The following is a 22047-nucleotide window of genomic DNA, read 5'->3' as shown; positions in this document are numbered from 1 at the left end:
CAGCACAGGTTGGTACTTTCAGTGGGTATAAATGAAAGGATTTATGGCACCCACTGTCTCATACAGTGCCATTCAATGAAACCTGGCCCATTTGAAGAAGCCCAGCAGCACTTCATGGTGGCATGGTTTGAGTGGTGACTTCCAGTTTTTGGCCATGGCAAGGAGCCACCCTCTCAGCAAAAGAGCATCTTCCACCCACTGCTTCTGCCTGCAAGCCCAAGCTGGGGACATTGGCCCCGGGGACCTGGGAGGGAGCAACAAGCTAAAGCTCTGCAGGGCCTCCTGGCATGGTTAGTGTGCGAAGAAGTTGCCAGCTTAAGTTGTTTGGGCTCTTGTTGCAGAAACAATATTTCTGTCTGACCCCAGTTAGCAACTGATGTTTGCAAAATAAAGAAGTCAAGGCACTGGAAATACTTTCCATTCCGGCTCTTGTCTCAGCCCAAAATATTAGTATTAAAAATATTGCATCTATTATATGCAGCTAATATCTCTGCTGGCACATAAATCACCCAGGGATTTTTCATCTCCATATTAAAAAAAAAAAAAAGTAACTGTGCTCTATTTTTGGTTATTTGTTAACTGTTTTGTTTCCATTTATTCCTACCACAGCCACAGCAGTCTGTCTCCAAGGGACCATCTGTGGGAAAGAGAGTCCTTAGATTGATTCAGAAGGTGTCGGGGTCATTGACAGGCATGAAGGCGCTGTGTCTCTGCTCTTTCTCTGATAATGTCTTTATTTAGCGGGACAGCCTCCAGGGCACGAGTGGACAACAAGCCTCTTTCTTTCCTTTAAACTAACATTGCTCCAGCCATTCCCAGCATTGTGCAGATGCTACGGATCTCCCTAATTTCCTGGTTAAAGCTGGGGGTGCAGGTCCCCAGGCAGCAAGGACCAGCAGCTACGTGACAGCAGAGCTGCAGAAGGTGGCCCAGATCTGTGCCTGCCCCCAGGCAGTGTGCTCCCGTCCAAACTGACAAGTGAAAACTCATCCAAGAGAAATTAAGCTTTGGGAGTGAATCAGACCCTGGCACAGCTTAGCAATTCTGTGGGAGTGTTAGGGGTAGCATGAGAGAGGACACAGGAGTGGGGTCAGGAGCAGAGAGCTCTCTTGTTGAAGGTGACCCTGCTCGTTGCAGAGGGGGTTGGCTAAATGACCTGTAAAAGGCCCCTTCCATCTCAAACCATCTATAATTCTGTGAACTCCTCTTTTTGACAGTGGGACAGAGTTAAGTAAACATACAGGAAACAGCTTAGGATTGTCACTGGGTTGCAATAAATCAATTTCTGGATCAATCCTGGCTCCCACATCTCTACATTAAATGCTATAGGCTGCTGCATCTTGTTTAAAGAATTTATTTTAATGTGTTTGATAAAGGATTCTGGCACACCTAAGTCTGAAGCATCTCTGCAGCTTGGGTTGATGTTTTACTGGATCCCTGTGGCGGAAGTAATTGCTTGCCATTGACTTTGGGTCATCTCATATGTCTGGACAGCTGTCAGGAGATCCTGTCAAATCTTGCCTTAGCTCCTACAGGAAAGACATTTATTTCTTCTGAAATATTTATACCAGTGCTACTAGAAAGCACTGGTATAAATAGGATATGGAAAAAAAAAAAAACCTAGGATGTCTCCTTGCTGCAGGTCAAAGAGGCACAGGGGTCTAAAGGAAGACAGCTGAACACAAAGGCAGCAGGTGGGGGCTCATTGTACTATTTAGGATGTGTCTTGGGGGACAGACCACAGAGGATGGTGGTGGGCTGTGTCTGTGCATCTTGGCGTGGTTTTAAAGTTTATATCTCTTGGAGGATTATCAGATCTCGGGTTAACTGATCAGCCTGGGTGTATTTTTAAAGGAGGCAGCCTGGAGTCTGAAGTATAAGCTCTTTTATTGCAAAGTAGTAAAAGATGATTCCATATTCATTCAAGCCACATTCTTACCAGTAGTCCAGGATCCGTTTGTGTTTGGGAAACATTGTGTACTGTGGTCGTGTCTTAATTTAAACTGTTTTGTCTAAACTGGACGCAGTTCCTTGTCACTGTGTTTTCCGATGGCTTTTATGTAATTTCTGCAATCTTGTTTACGCTGAGAATTCAACAACGTAATTCCAAGTAATGTAGTTTTTGAAGAGAGTAATTTCCAAGCAATTTCTACATGAAATCACAGCAGTGATTTCTACACCAGCCACAGCAGTCAGGAGTCCAGGAGGTGCCTTCCTAACTGGTTGCCTGCTCTATGCAGCAAGGGCCTCTGTCTTGACATCCCTCATGATTTGTGGGAGATCCAGCAAAGCATTAAAAGAGCTGTTTCAGAGCTATCTCACATGCCATCTGCACTTGGGATATCTTTCCCAAGCTGCTGTTGCAAAACAGCTCCTTAAATTCCTCCTGAAGATTCATTTCCATGAAGCTTGGTAGAAAATAGCTGACTCAGGCAGCCCGTGCAGCCAAGCATTGCAGTGTGAGGGCTGTCCCTGGGCTTCAGCAGCAGCGAGGTTTGCTTTTCAGTGCTTGTGAGGCTATCCCAGGGGGTGTTGTGCCATGTCCCCTCAGCCCAGCAGGGCTCTCTCTGTTGCTGCAGCACAGTCTGCAGGCTGGTGGGCCTGTTAGTGGGGTGGGATGAGTTGGTCGTTCATCCATGTGATTGTGAGTGGGAATTTGGGCTGTAAAGACACAGAATCACAATAATGCAATAGTTCAGGTTCAAAGGGACCTTTAAAGCTCATCCAGTCCCATCCCCTGCCGTGGTTAGGGACATCTTGCACTAGACCTCAGTTGCTCAGAGCCCTGTCCAAACTGGCCTCGAGTGTTTCTGGGGGTCGGGCATCCACCAACTCTCTGAGCAGCCTGTGCTGGTGTTTTACAACCATCATTGTGAAAATCAGTGCTACCATGTTGCTTTATAGCGAGTCTAATTATGCTCTAGTGGACCAAATGAAATCTTCTCCAGCAGATGTGGTGTCCAGGCCCAAAGGAAGGGTTGTCAGCCGTGATTGTACCTCAGGACCAAGGTGGTGACAAAGAGCATTGTGCCCATGTAGGCGACTCACATGAGGGTTTCATAATGCTGTTCCCAGCAGCCAGAGACTCTGAGCCTCATCACAAACATCTCTCCCCTCACAGCATTGTTTTGGTTGGCTGTGCTTGTCTTCTGGCATTCGCTGTATGTTTGTAAAGATGCATACGTGTAAGACTCAAACTATGCACTTCATCTCAGCTGTTCAAAGATGGTTTTAAATCTTGATCACCACCATTTTGACAGGTGGACTTTCTGCACTTCCAATATGCCGTGTCCGTCCAGATGATGTGGGCTCAATCTAGCAGTTGGGGTGGTCTCTACCCCTGGTGACAGAAAGGCATGAAAGAAGTGTGAATAATTTCATTTTTGTTTTCAGGAGTGAACATGACATCTTGTTCCCTTCTCATCTGAGAAAAATGCAAACAAAAATGAAACTGGAGCCAAGTGAAACCAGTTTGAGAGAGAAAGCCAAAGGGAAAACACAACACAAATCCTGTGTTCTTCTGGTGGTTATTGCTTTCTGGGGGCTTTAGAGGTTTTTGATTAAATTGTGTGGAACCATCAAGCTTATTCAAGTGTTTCCCATTCTCAGCCATAGCAAGGATAGAAAATGGCTGGGGTTGGGCTGTGATGCTCCCTGCATCAAAGCAGTGCTGAATTACCATTATCCATGCCTGTGAAACATCAGAGTGCTTTTCATGGAGGTAGTCTTGCTGAAGAGTACTTGTGGGGGAAGTCAGGCCTATAAAATAGAAATTCAGACCTTTTTCCTCATTATATATCAGTAACAGTACTCCCCATACCTCTTTGTACCTACCTCTTGGTAGTTTAAGGTGCAATAAAATTCCATCCCATCCTGACTGGGATGCTTCTGTCCCTCCAGAATGGACCACAACATCTCTTAAAGGCTCAAAGCCAGTGATGATGGATGTTTCTGACCACAGCAGTCCTGCCATGCCCAAATCTCTCCAGCAGTGCCTGTTTTGGGATACCAGTCCAATTGTTTGTGGTCTGGCTGGAATATGCTTAGTTCAGAAAGACTGGGCCTAGAGACATGGGTTTGTTCTGGGATGTTTCAGAGGATTTTGCTTTTTCCTGCCCTTTCCCTCTTCAGGCTGAGTTTCCTGGGCAGCTAGCTAGTTCAGCCAGAAATAACCCAAATGCTAAATTGAGAATTTTGCTCTTTTGGTGGTGACTCTAAGACAGGCCCTTCCTAATTTCCCTCGCTTAATGAAAAATTGTGTTGAGATTTTCAGAAAGAAGGTGGGAGAGGTGGCCTGACATCCCACAGTGATTCCCACCAGTCCTCCATTTGCAGGAGAAGCTGCTGAGTTCCTTGGGGATGCTCTGCTCCCCCAGCCTTGAGGGGTGTCATGGATAAGGGGGATCTGGGGTCGTTTTGGGAATGGAAGGTCCCACAGGGTCCATTCCAGTAGTAGATCCTGGAAGTGTTCCAGGCCAGGCTGGATGGGGCTTGGAGCACCCTGATGTAGTGTAAGGTGTCCTTTCCGTGGCTGGGAGGTGGAACTGAATGATTTTTAAGGTCCCTTCCAAACCAAACTATTCAATGATTCTGTGATCTTAATCCATCCTTTCCAACAGTGGTTGTTAATTAGTTGCAGGCATTTTAATAACAAAGCTGATCAAGAGATACTTCCAAAACTTAGCATTATATTCCTGATCCTCACACAGAGATGAGACCCTGCCCAAGCAGACAAAAGGGTGCAGAGAAACTTACTGTCTGTCAAATGCAGTGAGGAATGTGTTCATTCAAGCACCAGAAGGACGCAAGGAGTGGAGAAGGTTACCTGAGTGTCTGCAAGTCCATTTTAGTTGTTAATTACTGGCCCTGGCTGTGCCCACCAGGTATTCTGCTCTGCACAAAAGCAGGACTAAATCAGAATTTCAGCTCTGCAAGGAGCTTAAGGTGTCCTGGAAGGTTTGTGCCATGGGGAAATTGGCTGAGATTGCAGGCAAGTATCCAGGCAGGTTCTCCAAAGGCAGGAACCAGCATTTGGACGTGGTCCCTCAGTCCCAGGATGGGATTTCAGTCTGTTTGGCCATACAAGGTCCTCTGTGTCATGGGGATAAGTGTCTTAAGTGCCACTGGAAATGTATAGAATCTCAGAATTGTTTAGGTGGGAGAAGACCTATTTGACCATTGAGTCCAGCCATTGCCCCAGCACTGCCCTGCCCACCACATACCCCTGTCCCCAGGTGCCACATCCACACAGCTTTTAAACTCTCTAGGGATGGGGACTCCATCCCTGCCTTGGGCAGCTGTGCCAGGGTGTGACATCCTTTTCAATTGAGGAATTTTCCCAGTATCCAATCTAAACCTCACCTGGCACAGCTTGAGGCCATTTCCTCTTGTCCCATCCCTTGTTCCCTAAGAAAAGAGCCCAATGCCCACCTGGCTGCATCCTCCTGTCAGAGCCAGAAGGTCCCTCCTGAGCCACCTGAGCTCCCTCAGCTGCCCCTCAGAGGACCAGTGCTCTTATGTGCCTGCTCACCTCTCAGTGTTTGTAGGAATCGCTCACCCAGATCTCTGTGCAGCCACCAGGAGAATGCAGCCCCACATTATCCCCCAGCTCCCCACATGCCAGACAAATGGTGGGGGCTCCCAAAGGACTCATCTCACTCTTGGGGATGTGGGCAAGGCTGACAGGACAGAGCAACTGTGTTTTAGCCCACAGCTGTCCACGTGTCTAGAGTTATTTTCCCCAGACTTGTGCCTTCCTGCTCCTTTCCTTGGGAGCAAAGGATGTAGTAAAAACGTAGAGGAATCATGTATTTCTGAGCACGTAGGCTGGTAATCGCCGAGACAGCTGAAGCATTACATTTGTTTGCGTAGGCTTCTCCGACAGAACAGACATTTGTCAGATCTAAATTCTGTTGAAAGGTGTCTCATTTAGTTAATTAAATAAAAAAATGGGTGGAGAAACAATAGCAGAAGCAATACCATCCTATTTCCAGCTTGGCAGCCCTGACTGTCTCCCCTTGGTTTTTAGTACTTTTGCAATTTCTTTGTGACTCTCAATGTCTCTTTAGTTTCCATTTTGTCCGATGGCCAAATCCCACTGAAGTCAGGGGGAGTTTTGAGCTGAATTGGAATTTGGCCTTTGAAGTGAAAATAGTAATTTAATGTTAAATTGAGTCAAGAGATAAGAAACCATTGTACTGCCCAGATGCTTTTTCTTGTCACTGAATTATGGTTCCCTGCAAGGCACTGCATCCTTATGGCTCAGGATGAGCAGAGGGGGACAGAGGAATGATTTCCCAGTGACTGCACCATTTTACTGGGGTGAATTCTTGCATTACTTGGAGGTGTTGCTGTGTAATTCAAGCTGCAGCTTCCTCCCTTCAGCATCTCAGACCTGAAAGCCTGGGTTGGGAGGTGCATTTGGATGTTTCCCTGGCCTGGTTCCCTGGGTTTGACACGTCACCCTGAGACCCCATCTTGGGACATCACCTTAAGCTGCCATCTGAGCACCTACAGTGCTGCCCTTAAACAAGCACGAGGTTGTTTCCAATAACCCACAGTGGGAGTGTGGCTGGACACCAGGTCCCCGTTTTGTCCTTTCCTGGGGCTCTCTGTGTCCCCAGCACCTTGGTGACACCTGAGAGCAAGCACCTCCCAGGCTTTGAGGTGCTGTGCAGTCAAGTTTTAAGATGTGAGCCCTGTTCTCCCTGCTTTGGCTCTTCTTTCCTGCAGATCCTATTTCTTCTTGGCTTTTCTTCTTCGCTGGGGTGTTGGGAAGATAAAAGCACACAGCGAGTCTTTGCCTGAAAGCTGGATGATTGTCTAGACCCCTGACTGCTGCCAAGTCACAGACATTGCTCCTTGTTTGCCATTCTCCTTCCTTTGCCTTTTATTTCTTTGCAATTTTTCTCCCAAAACTTTAAACTCTGATGTTTTCACCCTTTGGCCAGTGACTGCAGAGCTTTGGTCTGTGTTTGCTCTGCCCATGCCATGGGGACATCACCTTTTAGCTGTCCCCTGGAGGGGCAGGGCTCTCTGCTCTCCCCCATCCTATTGCAACAGCCACAAAATGAACAATCTTGCACATTCCACATTGGCTTAACTAGTTTGTTTTTTTTTTTTTAATCTTAAACCTTTTTTCATTCGTAGCCCTTAAACATTAAGGGTTAGGTTTATAATATGTCTTTAGAAAAAAAACTGTCCCTGTGTGCGTGTCTTGCAGGAGTTTATGGCCAAGTTTGGTTCCCAGCTCATTTCCAGGCATTTTGTCTTGCTTCTGAAATTATAGCCGTGTCTTTGTGCAACTTCTGTAATTTCTGTGCAATATTTACAAATTAAATAAAGTAGCAAGCTGACTGGCTTATGAGCCAAGACTTGAAATGCAACCAAACAGTTAAACTCAGATGTCTGAGAGAAGAGCAAAACCACAGAAAGCAAAGCTCTTGTATACTTGGGCCTGTGAGGCCTTAGTACCAGATAAGTTTTTTAACTAACTTTTATTTTGACATTCCCCTTTTAATAAGCATTGCTCTTTACAAAGTGGTTTATGCGATTGCATTACTGAGAGGAAACAAAGAAATGCCAGGAAAACTTGATGTGGAGAATCTGTACTCATAAAATGCTTGTAGGCTCCAGCAAACAGGAAAGCTTTTCGCATCTCCGTTTTGGGTTTTTTTTTCCTTTTTTTTTTTTTTTTTGTTAAATTCCCTGCCATTCAGTTTGCAAGGGAAAAAAAGAAAAAGGAAAAAAAAAAAAAACCAAAAACTACAGACTGAGTATCTCAGAAAACCGGATCTGGTGGTCTGAGAGTAAACACAAATTCTTTCCAGTGCCATGAACAAGCCTGTTCGTCCTGCATTTGTTAAACATGAGCCCTCACTCTTTGTGGTTAAAAGCCATTTGGCCTCAGAAAATAGGTTTTGATTCCTGGGGATGCCAAGGAATACAGATTCCGTGGGCAGATGGCTTTGGCAGGCAGGGTTGGAGACTGCTGACCATTGAAATGTATTTGTGAATGGTTGCTGCCTTCATCCGAGCTCCCTTAGCTGAGCAGTGCCAGTGATGAAAATAAAACTAATTGCTGTGGGATGGGTTTAAAGTAAACACTGCTATTTATCCAGATTGGGGTGGGGGTTTGGGATAAGGAGTGAGGCTGACCAGGGGTTTTATCATGGCTACAGAACCACTACAGAGACAAACCACTGTGGTCACCGCAGTGTTTAAAGTTGTTTCCTTGTTTTTGGGGGTGATACTGGGGAGATGTCCTGTGTCACCCTCTAGCACTGCTCCCAGCAGCCTTGTAAAGGCCAGGCATTAAAACACCCCATGGGCTCTCAGAACCAAGACCAATATCAACGAGGCATCAGGCAGGGGATGCCAGCATGCTTAGGGTGGCCATGCTTAGGAGCCCTGGAGAAGGCAGCCAGTGCCAGGACCTTCTCCATCTTAGGTGCATCCTGGATGATGGCATTCTGGCTCTGCCTTCTCCACTGGGGAAAGCCACGCTGCAGCCTGTTTGGAAATCTGAGATGCCTGAGACTGCCAAAGCATTTCTTCCATTCAACTGTTGTTTTGTTGGGGATTTGCCATCTCGGCTACCGGTTACAGCCAGCACTCAGGGGCTTGCTCATTCTTTCTGAGATGTTGTAGTCTCTCGAGTAAACCCTTTGGGGGCAGTTCCTCCTCTCTGTGGCTGTTGGGTTTCCATGTTATCCATCAGGAGCTCTGTACACATAGGTCTCTCTCTGGAGGTTGTGGTCCTGGATGCCATGCTCTCCATGCTGCCAAAGCCAAGTTTGTTCCTCTTTTCATCCATGTGTGTGTCCTGTCCTGGTGTAGCAGTCCTGAAGGAGATGTATAAAATAAGGCCAAACAAAACCATTTGGTGTGGGCAGATTACCAGTTTACTTAATATCTTGCTTTTTTATTTTTTTTCCGCTTATAAATCCCTGATACACTTGAACTAGTTCACTGCAAGCCCATGCAGGAGTGTGCCATGTTGGCAGGCAAGAGGAGAAAGTGGTGCTGTAGGCCAGGTGTATCAGGAGCTCTAAAGCCTTCAGAAAAAATATCTCCTGGCATTTCCTGCCTACCTGACTTGCTGCTGCTGTTTTTCCTGGTTAGTGTGGAAGTAACACAGAAACCTGAGAGAATTTAGCACAAAAGCCTGAGAGAATTTTTCCTGTGAACTAAAGTCATGTTGTCCAATTTCACAAAAACTTTCACCTGAAATATGGCTGTCACTGAAAGAAATTTAGGGGCATGAGTTGTTAGATGACAAGAAACTGCCTCCCCATTTGTGGTCCCCTTCCAAGGGCCAAGCTGTATGGTGGAACAGATGTGTTGGCCCAACAGAAGCATGAAGGAATGAGTGAACTTCCTTTGACTTTCTTCTACATTTTTTTTTAAATACACTGTCATTCAGTTTGCAAAATAGAAACTGAATGACAGTGTATTTGATTTCCAGGTAACAGGAGTTAAAATTTTTTATTATATATTATTTTATTATATATATTTTATTATATATTGTTTTATTGTATTTTTATTATATATTACTATTTTATTATATCTTTTTATTATATATTATTTTATTATGTGCTATAATAATAATAATATTGTTATTATTATTGTATTATAATGTGTGTTTTAATATTATTATTAAAATAATATATAATAAATAAAATAATATACATACAATAAACATAATAAAATAATATATAATAAAAGTATATAATAAAATAATAATATATAACAAAAATACAATAAAGCAATAATAAAAATTATTATTATATTATATAATAATGATTTAATAATTTAAGAAGAAGAAGAAGAAGAAGTATTAGTGTTAGTGTTAGTGTTAGTGTTAGTGTTAGTGTTAGTGTTAGTGTTAGTATTAATTTCGGTGGTCAGCCGACTTCTCAATGACTTCCTTTGACTTTCCAGGCGACAGCAGAGGCTTCCCAGCGGGAACAAGTCCCAGCAGCACACGGATCATCAGCAGGGTGGCACCAAGCATAACAGGGACCACCAGAAGCTCTACCAAGGAGGCCAGGCCCCTCACTCCTCGGGCAGGACAGGCCACCACGGCTACAGCCAGAACCGGAGATGGCACCACAACCAGAAGCACTCGCCCAACGACAAGGAGACGCACAGAAACGCCAAAGAGACTGAGAACCTGAGAATCGAGGAGAGCCCCGCGTGCACGGCGCACGTCCCCGCGGAGGCGCCGCGAGGCCCCGAGGCCGCCGAGAAGCAGCCTCAGCAGCAGGCCGAGCCCGAGACCAAGCGGAAAGACAGCGCCCACGAGCGCCCCGGGGACAGGCCCAAGATCAACCTGCTCCAGTCTTCGAAGGACAGGCTGAGGAGGAGGCTAAAAGAAAAGGTATTATTTCTTGGGTTGCTCTTTTTCTCAGGCTATCCTCCGTACAAAGGATGGGGTGAGCTCAAGGGACCTTTCCATCAATGCTCCCAATTTACCATAATCCCCCAGTGTCAGCACTTCTCTTGAGGTGTCTTTGTGCTTCTTCAGGAGGCCTTTTAGTGAAAGAATTGAGGCTCTGAGCTTGACTTCTTGGGTGAGGTTGCTACCAGCTTCATTTGGACTGGAATCTTTCCCATTTTCCATGGGGGAAGGCTGGTGCACACATGAGCTCCCTCTTGGTCTGAAGAGCTCAATCACTTTTCAGAAAACATGTAAAAAAGGCAATTTGTCTCTGCAACTACAGAGCTAAATCCCAAACTTTGCCTCTTGAGTGCTGAATAGTTGGACTCCGCTGCTTTAAAGCTGATATCCATTTATCTCTGCAAAGAATTGAAATGCCCTTATCTCCCCCTTCCTTCCAGCAACCCAACAATAACAAAAGTATTGCATGCAAGTGACGGAGGAGAAATCCTTTTTGGAAACAATATTCAGCCACAGATTTCTGAGGAATTTGGAGATGATATCTCATTTGCCCCCTGTAAAATTCAAATTCTTTCTCTTGAGATTCTTTTGTCAGACTGTAGAAAGCATCCATGGGGTTATCTCTAATGAGATTTCCAAAATACAGAGCAAAAATAACCTGAACATATAAAATTCCATGGGAGTGCATGCTGGAAATGTATACCTTTGAATGCATGAGCATTTACTATTTCTGGATATGGCATGAGGGGGAGTAAGAGATTTTGTTAGTTATTTTTATGTACTTTAAAGCAATCGAAGTGTAGTAGAGACTTTCAGAGTATTCATTTTAGTGCTCTTCTCAAAAATTTAGAGTCTTGTAAGACTAAAAATCTCATCAGCACCTACTCTTGGGTGGGTGTTGTCAACATAACCAGTCTCCTGATGGGAGGTTTGGTCAACTCCCTTTGGGATTGGATTTGCTACAGGTTTATATTATATAAGATTGAGCTGGAGGGCTAGAAGAGAAGACCAGAGCAAGCAGGATGCATGCCTAACACTGGGGCAAAAGGAGCAAACGCATAATAAAATGTTGAAAGGAATCAATAATTTCTGTGGTAATGATGGGAAGTGAAAAGTGTAACAGGCAAGAGATGGAAAAGTCAAGAATCTTTTCAATGCTGGGATCATGTGACTTCTTTGAGCTCAATTTACATAATGAAGTGTATATATTAAAATACATTTTTATTTAGATATATCTATTTATATGTATATATTTTATATTAAATATGTATATGAAATATATTGTTATGGGATTGTTGTCTGAAGGTTTTGTAAGCATCAGTGATTTTATAAAGAGAAACAAAAAAATGTCCATTATGATGATGTCACAGACACCAGAAACTGATCCAAGATGCCAAAGACAGTCAGAGGTGATCAGACTTTGGCATCCTGGCTCAGGACCCTCAAGGACATGTTCTCCTTGAGCTCAGGGTGGGACTTTGGGATTGAGTGGTGTGGGAAATGGAGAAAGGGGACATTTCTGGGCAGGATGCATGCGCTTATGCTTTCCAATGCTGATGTTATACCATTGTGCTACTAAAAATTGCTTTGTCTTTTCTCTTTCTCTTTATGTCTTCCCAATCCCCTTACCCCTTTGCTCTTTGTGCAAGGACATGGGCTGATATATCTGTTTTTTCCTTGTGTAACAGACGCCTTGTCTTTCCCTTTTCACGGACCAGGACGAAGTAACGGTGGAAACCACCGACCCTGAAAAGAATAAAATGGACAAATTAATTGAAATTCTCAACAGCATGCGGAACAACAGCAGTGACGTTGACTCCAAGCTCACCACCTTCATGGAGGAGGCCCAGAACTCCACCAACTCTGAGGAGATGCTGGGGGAGATAGTCAAGACCATCTACCAGAAAGCGGTGACAGACCGCAGCTTTGCTTCCACAGCAGCCAAGCTCTGTGACAAAATGGCCCTTTTCATGGTGGAGGGAACCAAATTCCGGAGTCTGCTCCTCAACATGCTGCAGGTAACGAGATAAAGTTAGCTGTTCAGGTGCCTGGAGCATCATCTCAATTGGTCTTACCAGTTATTTGGAGATGACCTGTTACCAAATTCCTTTTGAACCCAATTGATGAGTTCAAATTGCACCAGTTGTTTTGTCAGTGCACATCTTCAATGGTTACCATAGATAATGTGACACTGAGGGCATTATCAAGGTGCTCTTCATTCTCATTTCTTGAACTCTGAAAGAACTGTGGCATCTCACACCAGGGCCTGTCTGGATAATGAGTCAGCTGCTTGAGGCATCATCCCCACAGCATGAAAAGAAATTAACTGGGAGGGTCTCTCAGTGTAGGCTGTTAGAGTGGAGGGTCCAACTCAGCACCAGCAGCACCAAGACAAATCTCTGATGGTCCTAGACACCAGGCTGGTACATGAGCAGGCTTTGGGCTGCACTACCTGGCTTGATTCTGGTTTCTGATTACAAACAAAACTGAAATAATTACATATTTCCTCATTATTCTGGGTGACTCGTTTATTGATATGTGGAGAACTGGTTGGTTGTTCTGTTCCAAAAGCATCAGTGACAGCAAAGTTGCAGAGGGGAGGAAAAAGCAGTGGCTCTGATCACTGGTCCATGAGGTTAGTGGTTGGACTTGGTGGTCTTTTCCAGCCTGGATAATTCTATAATAATGTTGGGTGATAGAAAAAAGGGCTATCCTCAAATGTGCATGGTCTGGAGGAGTGTGTTTTACTGCAGTGCCACCATTAGATTGGGCAGTTGTTTTCTGGGAGGATGTCACATGCACATCCAATTTTCTGCCTCTGGAGACAGAGCTGAAACCATGAATTTCCTTCCTCAATTTAAAGTGCATTTCCGTGTGGCTGTTCCCTCATGCACCATCTGTGGGACATGCAGAGCTCGCTTTTCATTTCTCTGCTCTCCATACAAGTCTGTTGCTCAGCACCACTCCAGTTTTTGACTCATCTTCTCGTTCTTCTTGCTGCTCTTGTTGGAGATGCTCTCTTGGATGCTGTGGCTGGCTGCCTGTACCTTGAGCTGGCATTGGGACAACACAGCAAGCAGGGAAATAAGGAGTAAAATAAAAGAGTGAAAATCAATATCAGAAAATTCTGCACAGTGACTGGTCCAGCTCTGCTTCTGTCTTTGCTCTGTGTGCACATCAAACACAACAAGCCTCCCCCCTGCAAAGCCCTTGGCCAGCATACACATCCACCCATTACCTCTACCAGCTGGTGATTTTTTCCAGATTAGTATTTCCAAAGGGAATATCCATCAGAATGAACAAAATTGCAGACAGAATCAGTCCCAGAATTAGCAGCAAGGGGCTGGAGGGAGCTCTAAACCTGCTCTGCATCCCTTTCTTCCCATACCAGGTCACTCTTGCATCTTTCCCTGTTAGACTGAGCAATCTAAGAAATCCATTATAAAGCCCAGGAATGATGGCCTGAGAGCAGCAAAGTGTTAGTCCACAATTGATGCTGATGGCAGTCCTGGGTTAGGGAGGACTCTTCCAGCTTGCTTTATTCCCTTGCCCCAGCAATTCCACCCATGCAAACAGACCCAGTAAACTGATTTATACTGTAGCATCCTGTGCAAGACTGAGTGGCTTCCCATTCAGCTCTTCACAGCATGAATGCAGGATAAATAATATATCTCCTATCTCCAGAGAGACTCAAAGTGCTTCTCAGGAACGTGCTGCCAGTCCCAGTGTGATGGGAGCCTTGTGGAGAGCTGAAGTGCAAAGAGGGAGCAGGGCGTGCGGGTGACCGAGTTCATGTGCCAAGGCACAGAGAAATATGCAAAAGGGATTTGTTCAGCCCCAAACTGCGCATCTTTTATAAATGTCTTCATGGGCAAAAGGTGACAGATCACTACAGGTCAAAAGCAAACTGCTGTGTGAAATTGAATAATTTAACATTTCCTTTCTGATAGTAAAGGATTTTGACTTTCTCCAAGCACTGTTTCATTTTCCAAATGAAACAATCAGATGCACTCAAACTGATTCATAAATACTTGGGTCAAGCCCTAAACCAGGAATATTTTGAGGTATTCAGGTCTGATAGCCTTGGCTGGAGACAGAGCCAGGTATGAGACACAAAAGAGTCATTGCAGCTACCTTGGTGTGAAATAAGGAGGTTGATTATCAATATCAATATGGTATGTTGGAACTGATATGATGTATTATCAGTATTGATAAGGCATATTGGATATTATGTCATGTTACAGAGTAATGTGACTATCCCATTAGTGTATGATATATTAATACATTGATATCAGTTATTATATATCCATATGTATACATATATATATATATACACACAGAGATCTATATATATCCATATGTTACAATCTCATTTTTGTATGACTGATGATAGGACATTACCCAGCTACAGTCCTGGCCCTTCCACCGTCAGACACTTTCCATCAGCCATTTTTAGATAACTCACCATTAATTAAAAAAGAGAAATAAACCTTTATTAAAACGCTTGCTGCAGAGCAGGATTTGTGTCTCTCTAGCACCTTTCAGACTAATCTGATCCCCGGGCGTAAGGAGCTCAGCTTGCTGGGCACCGGCGAGCTGGGGAATTACTGTGCCGGGGTGTGATAAATCGGGATCAGTGTGATCCCTGCCCGTGCTGCTGGCGCCGGGGCTGCACCGCTCGCCCCCCCATCTGCTCCCAGCAGATGCTCCTGTTTTCTAGGGCCTTGTTTGTCCCTTTCCCTCAGGACTGCGATGGCAACAGCTCATCCCCACCGGAGGAGCTCAGGAGTTGGTGCATGAACCCGTTGAGGTGCCCTGCCAGCATGGGCATACCTACAGACAGCATCCCTGTAGGACCTGTAGACACTGTCCACCTTAAAACAAGGTGGTTTTTTTCGCCTACAAAACAGGCAGTAAACTGTCTTTTTAACATGGTTCCGCCTCTGTTTTCAGGTGTTGATAAGGTGCTCATGCTCAAGGGTTGCACATGTTCACAGCTTATCTCAGGGTACTTGTTTTGATCCCAAAAGAGATGTCAGTGCTGCAGCATGGGAGTGTTGTCACATCATCCCCCTCCCTGCCAGCAGCTCCTCTGAAGAGCTTCCTATAGCCAGCATGGTTCACTTCATCCCCTAAGGGGATCCATCAGGAAAACCCTGGTTTGAATTTATCCTTCACTCCATGTTTTGGTCCAGAATCTTGGCTAAGTCTTGAGTTTGGGTGCTGCCAACTTCTCAGGAAAAGAGATGTGGAAAGCGGAACCATGGGGTGGACAGGTGGTAGAGCTGCCATGTGTGAGCTTGGCACTGGGGGGATCATTTGGCATCTGAGTTGTCCAGCCCTGGCACAGGCTGCCCAGTGATGGGTAACCATTCTGCAGGGATTTAAAAGCTCTGTGGGTGTGGCACCTGGGGACATGGGTCATTGGTGGCCTGGGCACTGCTGAGGAGTGGGTGGACTTGATGGTCTTAGAAGGCTTTTCCAACCTAAACAAATCTGTGGTTCTGTGATTTGGGTTTTTGATTTTCTCCTCATTGAATTGGGTTTAGTCTTTTGGCAGCAAAAGCAGTTTTGAGCTATGTGAGCCCTTGGGATGGACCTGGGTGAGCTGGGCCCAGGGAGCTTGGATGTCTGGGGACATGAAAGAACATCTTAGTGGACACATACACAAGCTATTCATGCCTCTAGAAATACCTTCTTAATTAATACATTGAAAGTATTTCTCCTTTGAGAGGCTTTTGCTTGTCATAGTTTCACTCACTGGCATGCCCAGGCTTTTTTTTTTTTTTTTTTTTTTTTTTCCTTTCTTTCCAGTAGGGGGGTGTTAAGCAATGTGCCACAAACCCTTCACATGTAACATAAGTTGGAGTACTCCTCTGCTGGAACAACCGTGCTCTTTATAGCAGAGCTGTGTCTGCATCTGAGCTATGCAGAGCCAAGTGTATTATTAGAGTGAGCATCACTGGGGCTGTAATTGTACACTGCTCCCCTTGGCAACCACGGCCAACAGCACATCAAACAGAAGGCTGATACCTTCTTTTAATAATAATGAAAAAAACCCCACCAAAATCACAAAATGAACATCTCGACACAGAGCAGCAGAGCCCGCTGGCCTGCTGCCAGAGGAGTTCCATCCGTGCACATGGAGCTGCCTTGGTGCCAGAGGAGAAGGGCTGGTTCTGCAGGATGCCCTGTGGCTTACCCTGCTGCGTGCCCTGTTGGATACCCTGTGGCACATCCTAATGTATATCCCGTTTCACACCCTAATGCATACCCTAAGGCACTCTGCATTCGATACGTCATAGGATACTCTGTGGCATACCCTAATGCATCCCAAAATTTATACCCTAATGCATACTCAGTGGTGTACCATAGTGCATATCCTGTTGGATGCCCTGTGGCATTCCCTGGTGAATATCTTGTGGTACAGCCTAATGCACTTCCCCTGGCATATCCTATGGTGCATCCTAAACACAACCTATTACTTACCCTAATGAACTTCCCATGGCACATCCTGTGGTACATGCTAATATACACCCTGCTACATACCCTAATGCCCTTCCCATGGTGTTTCCTATGGTACATCCTAATGCACACCCTATTACATACCCTAATGCACTTCCCATGGTGTTTCCTATGGTATATCCTAATGCACACCCTATTACATACCCTAATGAACTTCCCATGGTGTTTCCTGTGGTATATCCTAATGCAGACCCTATTGCATACCCTAATGCACTTCCCATGCTGTTTCTTATGGTACATACTAATGCATATCCTGTTACATACCATAATGCATTCCCTATGGCATACCCTATGGTATACCCTAGTGCATACCCTATAGCATATGCTAAAGCATTCCCTGTGGTATATCCTAATGCATTCCTTAATACACATCCTGTTGCACACCCAAATGCCTACTTTATGATTTACTTTACTGTATATGCTGCTGGATTCCCCGTGGCATACCCTAATGAATACTCTATGGTATATCCTAAAGCATTCTCTATGGCATACCCTGGTGAATACCCCATTTCCCACCCTAATGCTCCCCTGTTGCACACTCAGATGGGGATTTTGCCTTATTGCCTACCCTATTGCTCACCTCTGTTGCATATCCTGATACATTCCTAATGTTGCACACCCACTCAGGGTTTCTTCATCATCTTACTGCAACTTCGTGATGCCCCAGAAATGGCCCTTCCTTGTTTCAGTGCTGTGCTTGGGTCTGAATGTAGACATTTCATAGAAACACAGAACATCCTGATCCAGAAGGGACCCACAAGGATCACGGAGTCCAACTCCTGACCCTGCACAGGCACCTCAGTGACCCCTGAGAGTGTTGTCCAAACATTCCTGGAGCTTTGGCAGCCTCAGGGCTGTGCCCATTCCCTGGGGGACCTGGTCAGTGCCCCACCACCCTGTGGGGGAAGAACCTTTTCCCAATATCCAACCTAACCCTCCCTGGCACAGCTCCAGCCATTTCCATGGGTCCTGTCCCTGGTCACACAGAGCAGAGATCAGTGCCTGACCCTACTGTGCACATTACAAGGAAATTGTAACTGCAGTGAGTCTCCCCTCAGTCTCTTCTCCAGGCTGAACAAACCAAGTGCCCTCAGCCCCTCCTTGGATGGCTTCCCCTCTGGACCTTTGAGATGAGTGGTGGGGGTTTTAGCAGAGGTTTCACTTCAGTCTCAGTGGCCTTGGTTGGGTTTGAGATGATTGGTGTGACCGTTTATAGAGGGGCTCAACCGTAAAGGTGGCCAAAAATCCATTTATGTCGCCCCAGGTGGGGGATGGAAGAGGAGAATTTAGGTTGAAGCATTTCTTGGGATGTAGTCATTGTGGCATGAGGTACAGGGAATTGAATGATTTCCTCTAGTAAATGTGGGTGCAGTGTGAAGGGTTTGCCAAGCAGAGCATGAGGATTTGGGAGGAATAAACTGAAGTTCTTCCTGTCCTGCAGCCTTTTTAGTCTGAGCAAAGAACCTCCCAGCCCTTTCAGCACTGTAGGGCTCTGAGACACCAGGCGGATACTGTGGGAACTGGGGCATGGAAGTGGGCTGGATTCAGTGATCTTAGAAGTCTTTCCCAACCCTAATGGTTCTGTGATGTTTTGTGTTATTCTAAGTATTACATTAATGGTGAAGGCTGAAAGGCAGATTCTTTTTTTCCCGTTCTCAACATGATTATTGGTGAGGAACAGTTTGTGGTTTGGCAGAGGTGGAGGCAGGAAGATCCAAGTGTGGCTGGAGAGTATCTGACCTGTACACCATGTCCAGCACTGACTGCAAAACCCCATCAGTCCTCTTTCTATGGCTGCTTTTAATATAATTTAATTACAGATGGTCCAATGTGTGCACATAAAACAGAGTGGTACCACTTCTGAAAGGACATTGCCCAGCAGACATCAGCGTGCTGCTTCACTGAGAGGTGGGGGAAAAAGGTCCCAATGGCCCTGGAGCAGATCCTAAAGCCACACAAGTGTGTGCTCATGTGCCACAGCAGTGGGCTCAGCTCCACAGAGCAGCACTACATCCATCTCTAACATCTGTGCCTCAGCCAGCCTTGCAGCCTTTGGTTTCTGCTCCACAGGAGTTTGATGAGCTCTTCCCCCAGTGAGGTGGAGATTCAGTGGGGAAAGCCTCCTTGGCTCGAGCTGCCTTCCATGGCTGACTGTGCAGACCAGGAACCTCTTGGTGGTGAACCTCAGAGTGCGTGCCAGCTCCTCAGGAGCCCAGCACAAGCACAGAAATAGCAAATTGTGCTGCCTTTGTGTAGACATCATTTAGGGGTCTGCAGAAACTTGCAGAGCTTGGAGACCTTCCTTCCCCTACATTTCTGATATTGATAAACATCAAACCGTCCTGCTTTTGTAAATCACTGGGGGACTCCCCCAGCAAAAGTTTTGTGTAGCTTTGAAGAGATTTATTTTCTGTACGCCCAGGCAATTCAAAGGCAGTTCTAAATTCATGCACACTCATATATCTATGCAGTGCTTGAAGGGGCACAGGGAATGCAGCCCCGTGGGTGGCTCTGAGGAGCATCCCCAGCTGCTGCATCCTCCTGCTCTCAAGCTCAGAGAAAAATAGTGGAAAGGAGACACATTCCCTTTTTTTTGCCCATGCGTGTGTCTCAGGAGACATTCTCCAGTTTTTTACAGTGTATTTACTATTTTATTTTTATTCTTTATTATCGTACCACTTTCATCACTTGATTCTTGTATTCAATTACTCCTTATTTTGCTCATATATAAAAATATATGCTTATTGCATAAATATTAATTATGCACGTTTTTATATATGGTAATGTCTGCTAATGGTATATATTAACGTTATATAACTTACAATAACAGTATATAACTTACAATGTTAGCAACTTTTTTTTTTTTTAATTCTTACTATGGTTTGTTTTGTTTTGTTTGGGCTTTTTTCCCCTTCTTTTGCAGTCATCCGGGGCCAAACACAGGCCGTGCAAGTGTCGGCAGCAGGCAGGAGAGGGAGCCCGGGGAGCGGGCTGGCAGCCAGCCTGCGCCTATTGGCAGGTGAAGGGCAGGGCTGGGCATCCCTTGGGGCTGGCCCTGCCTTTACCCCGAGCTGGGCTTGGCCCCGGGAGGCTCCGGGAGCCGCTGGCACACGGATGCCGTGCGGGGCTGGGAGTTGCTGGAGAGCCCTGGATTAAATGTCCACGGCTGTGTGCTTCCAGCTTGCCACTGCTCCCAAGCGGAACGGTGACTGCAGGAAGCACCCGGCTCCTCTGCGGGTGTTCCACGGCAAAGGGAATGTGGTGGGGGCCAGGGAGAGCCGGGCAGCACCTCCCTGCAGGGTGGTGGTGAGGCGAGCAAGGGGTTAATGGAGGTTTTAACGGAGTGCAAGAAAAGGGGCAGGTTTGCACTGATGGGAAGGAGAGGATGGGGACAGGAGCTGTGCCACACAAGCATTAGGAGCTGGGGATAATTGAGCCAGACCCTAAATTAAACAAGCAGTGGGTTTGCACTGCACATCAGCCCTCAGTCTGAGCACAGAGGTAGGTGGGTTTTGGGGGTCACGTTGAGCTGCAGCTGGATGTGGCCACAAGGCCACTGACACAGCAGTGAGTGGCACAGGAGATTGTCCCCAGTGCTGTGCAGGTCTCTGGGGTCTGCACTCTGCCCAATGCAGCCACGCTCATGGCTCTTCACTGGAAAGATGCTTCATTTAGACTAGCAGTGCGTCATGCAGTTGAGAGTTTGGTGGGAAGCAGGACTAATTTAAAAAAAAAAAAATCCTTTCCAGTTTAAAGATTGGCATATTTGATTTTAATTCAATGTGCTGGTAAGGTTTTATTCCTTACACTTTGCAATGCTCAGTTGTGTTGTGCAAAAAGAGCCATCACCTTTAGTCCATAAATTTATGTGTGGCTTCTCCTGGCTTCTTTCCACCTTGGAGGGGCCAAGATTTCAAAGTCACCGTGGGGACCAGATCATGCTCCAGCACATGATGGGACCCCAGGGATGGTAGTTGGTGTCTCAGTGTCTCTCCAGGCAGTGGGTGCCCTGGGCATCTCCCAGTGAAGGTGGGACCCAGCAGAGGCTCCATCCTCTGGCTTGTGCGTGTTGGTGGTGAAAAGTGTCAGGAGCACCCCTCGCCAAACTGCTGCTGCCTGCTAAAAGCACAGCTGAGTTGAGGGTTCACAGCTGGGGTTGTGTGACCCATGCACAGCCTGTGCATGGGCTCAAGTGCAGAGCAGAGGCTGTTCTGGGCTCTAGGTGGAGACTGCAGACTGCTCAGCCTGCCTGCAGCCCTGGGATAGAGCCAGGCAGCAGCTCCTGCTGGGGTGGGCTCCTGGCTGCCCCCAGCCATCGCTGGTGGGTGAGGATGCTGGGGGTCCTGGTAGAAAAAGCAGAAATAAAATAAAATAAAAACTCAAAATCCATGTATCTGTTGATGAGAGGTGAGGAAAGGAAGGGGAGCACTTCAGTGTTGAGACCTCCCCAGATCAGGCTGAGCCGGCATCAGCTCCTACTCGCTTGTTTACTCCCCAAAGGCTCAAACCCACGGGATGTGGGAGTATGTTCCTGTCAGTCCAGGGGCTCAGCTGGCCCAAGGCACCCTCCTCACAGACCATCTGCTGCTGCCTGCTCCAGCCCAAATCCAGCTCAAGCTGCTGAGCCACCCCAAGGTGGGGATTTTGGGATGCTGCGGGGTTGGAGGATCCCTCCTCCCCATACCCACAGACACCCTGCTCTGCCCAGCCCTGCTCTCAGCTGATTGCCTTCACCTCAGCTGGGATCAGGAGTTTTGGAGGCTCATTGGGGCTCTGTGATGCATCACCCTGCTGGGATTCATCCCACAAACCCCACACCCCCATCATTTTGTCAGGGAATGAAGCATCCTGCTGACACAGGAGCACCGTAGAGAACAGCTGCCAGAGACATCACCTCCTGTGCCAGGGCCAGGGCAGGTGGATGTGCCAGCAGCAGCCCAAAGATGGGATTTGGTTAAGAAGGATGTTGGAGAGGGAAGCCCCTCTTTCTCTCCCTGGAGAAGGGGGAACATGAGGTAACATGCTGTGCCCATCCCTGGCTTTACTTGGACACAGGCCCATAGCATACAGAGGATGCTCTTGTGCTCACCAGCAGGAAAGCTCTTGTTTTAAGGTTTTCT

The 22047-nt window shown here is 46.3% G+C and overlaps 1 protein-coding gene across 5 annotated transcripts in view; it reads left to right on the top strand.

Annotated features, from left to right (window-relative positions):
• The window catches only part of CTIF (cap binding complex dependent translation initiation factor), a 146998-nt gene that overhangs the window by 92371 nt on the left and 32580 nt on the right, over nucleotides 1–22047 (top strand). For 3 of the 5 annotated variants that reach the window (XM_026795318.2, XM_026795321.2, XM_026795320.2), the window contains 2 exons: nucleotides 9943–10381; nucleotides 12091–12420. In XM_026795318.2, coding sequence (XP_026651119.2) covers nucleotides 9943–10381; nucleotides 12091–12420 — 769 coding nt within the window. The remainder of the gene's footprint in view (nucleotides 1–9942; nucleotides 10382–12090; nucleotides 12421–22047) is intronic. The other 2 variants (XM_026795319.2, XM_026795322.2) reach the window with 1 other exon arrangement.

The sequence above is a fragment of the Zonotrichia albicollis genome, chromosome Z, assembly GCF_047830755.1.
Source record: "Zonotrichia albicollis isolate bZonAlb1 chromosome Z, bZonAlb1.hap1, whole genome shotgun sequence".
In the NCBI taxonomy this organism is placed as follows: domain Eukaryota; kingdom Metazoa; phylum Chordata; class Aves; order Passeriformes; family Passerellidae; genus Zonotrichia; species Zonotrichia albicollis.
Note: the sequence above shows the minus strand (reverse complement) of the source record. Positions and strands in the feature narration are given on the sequence as shown.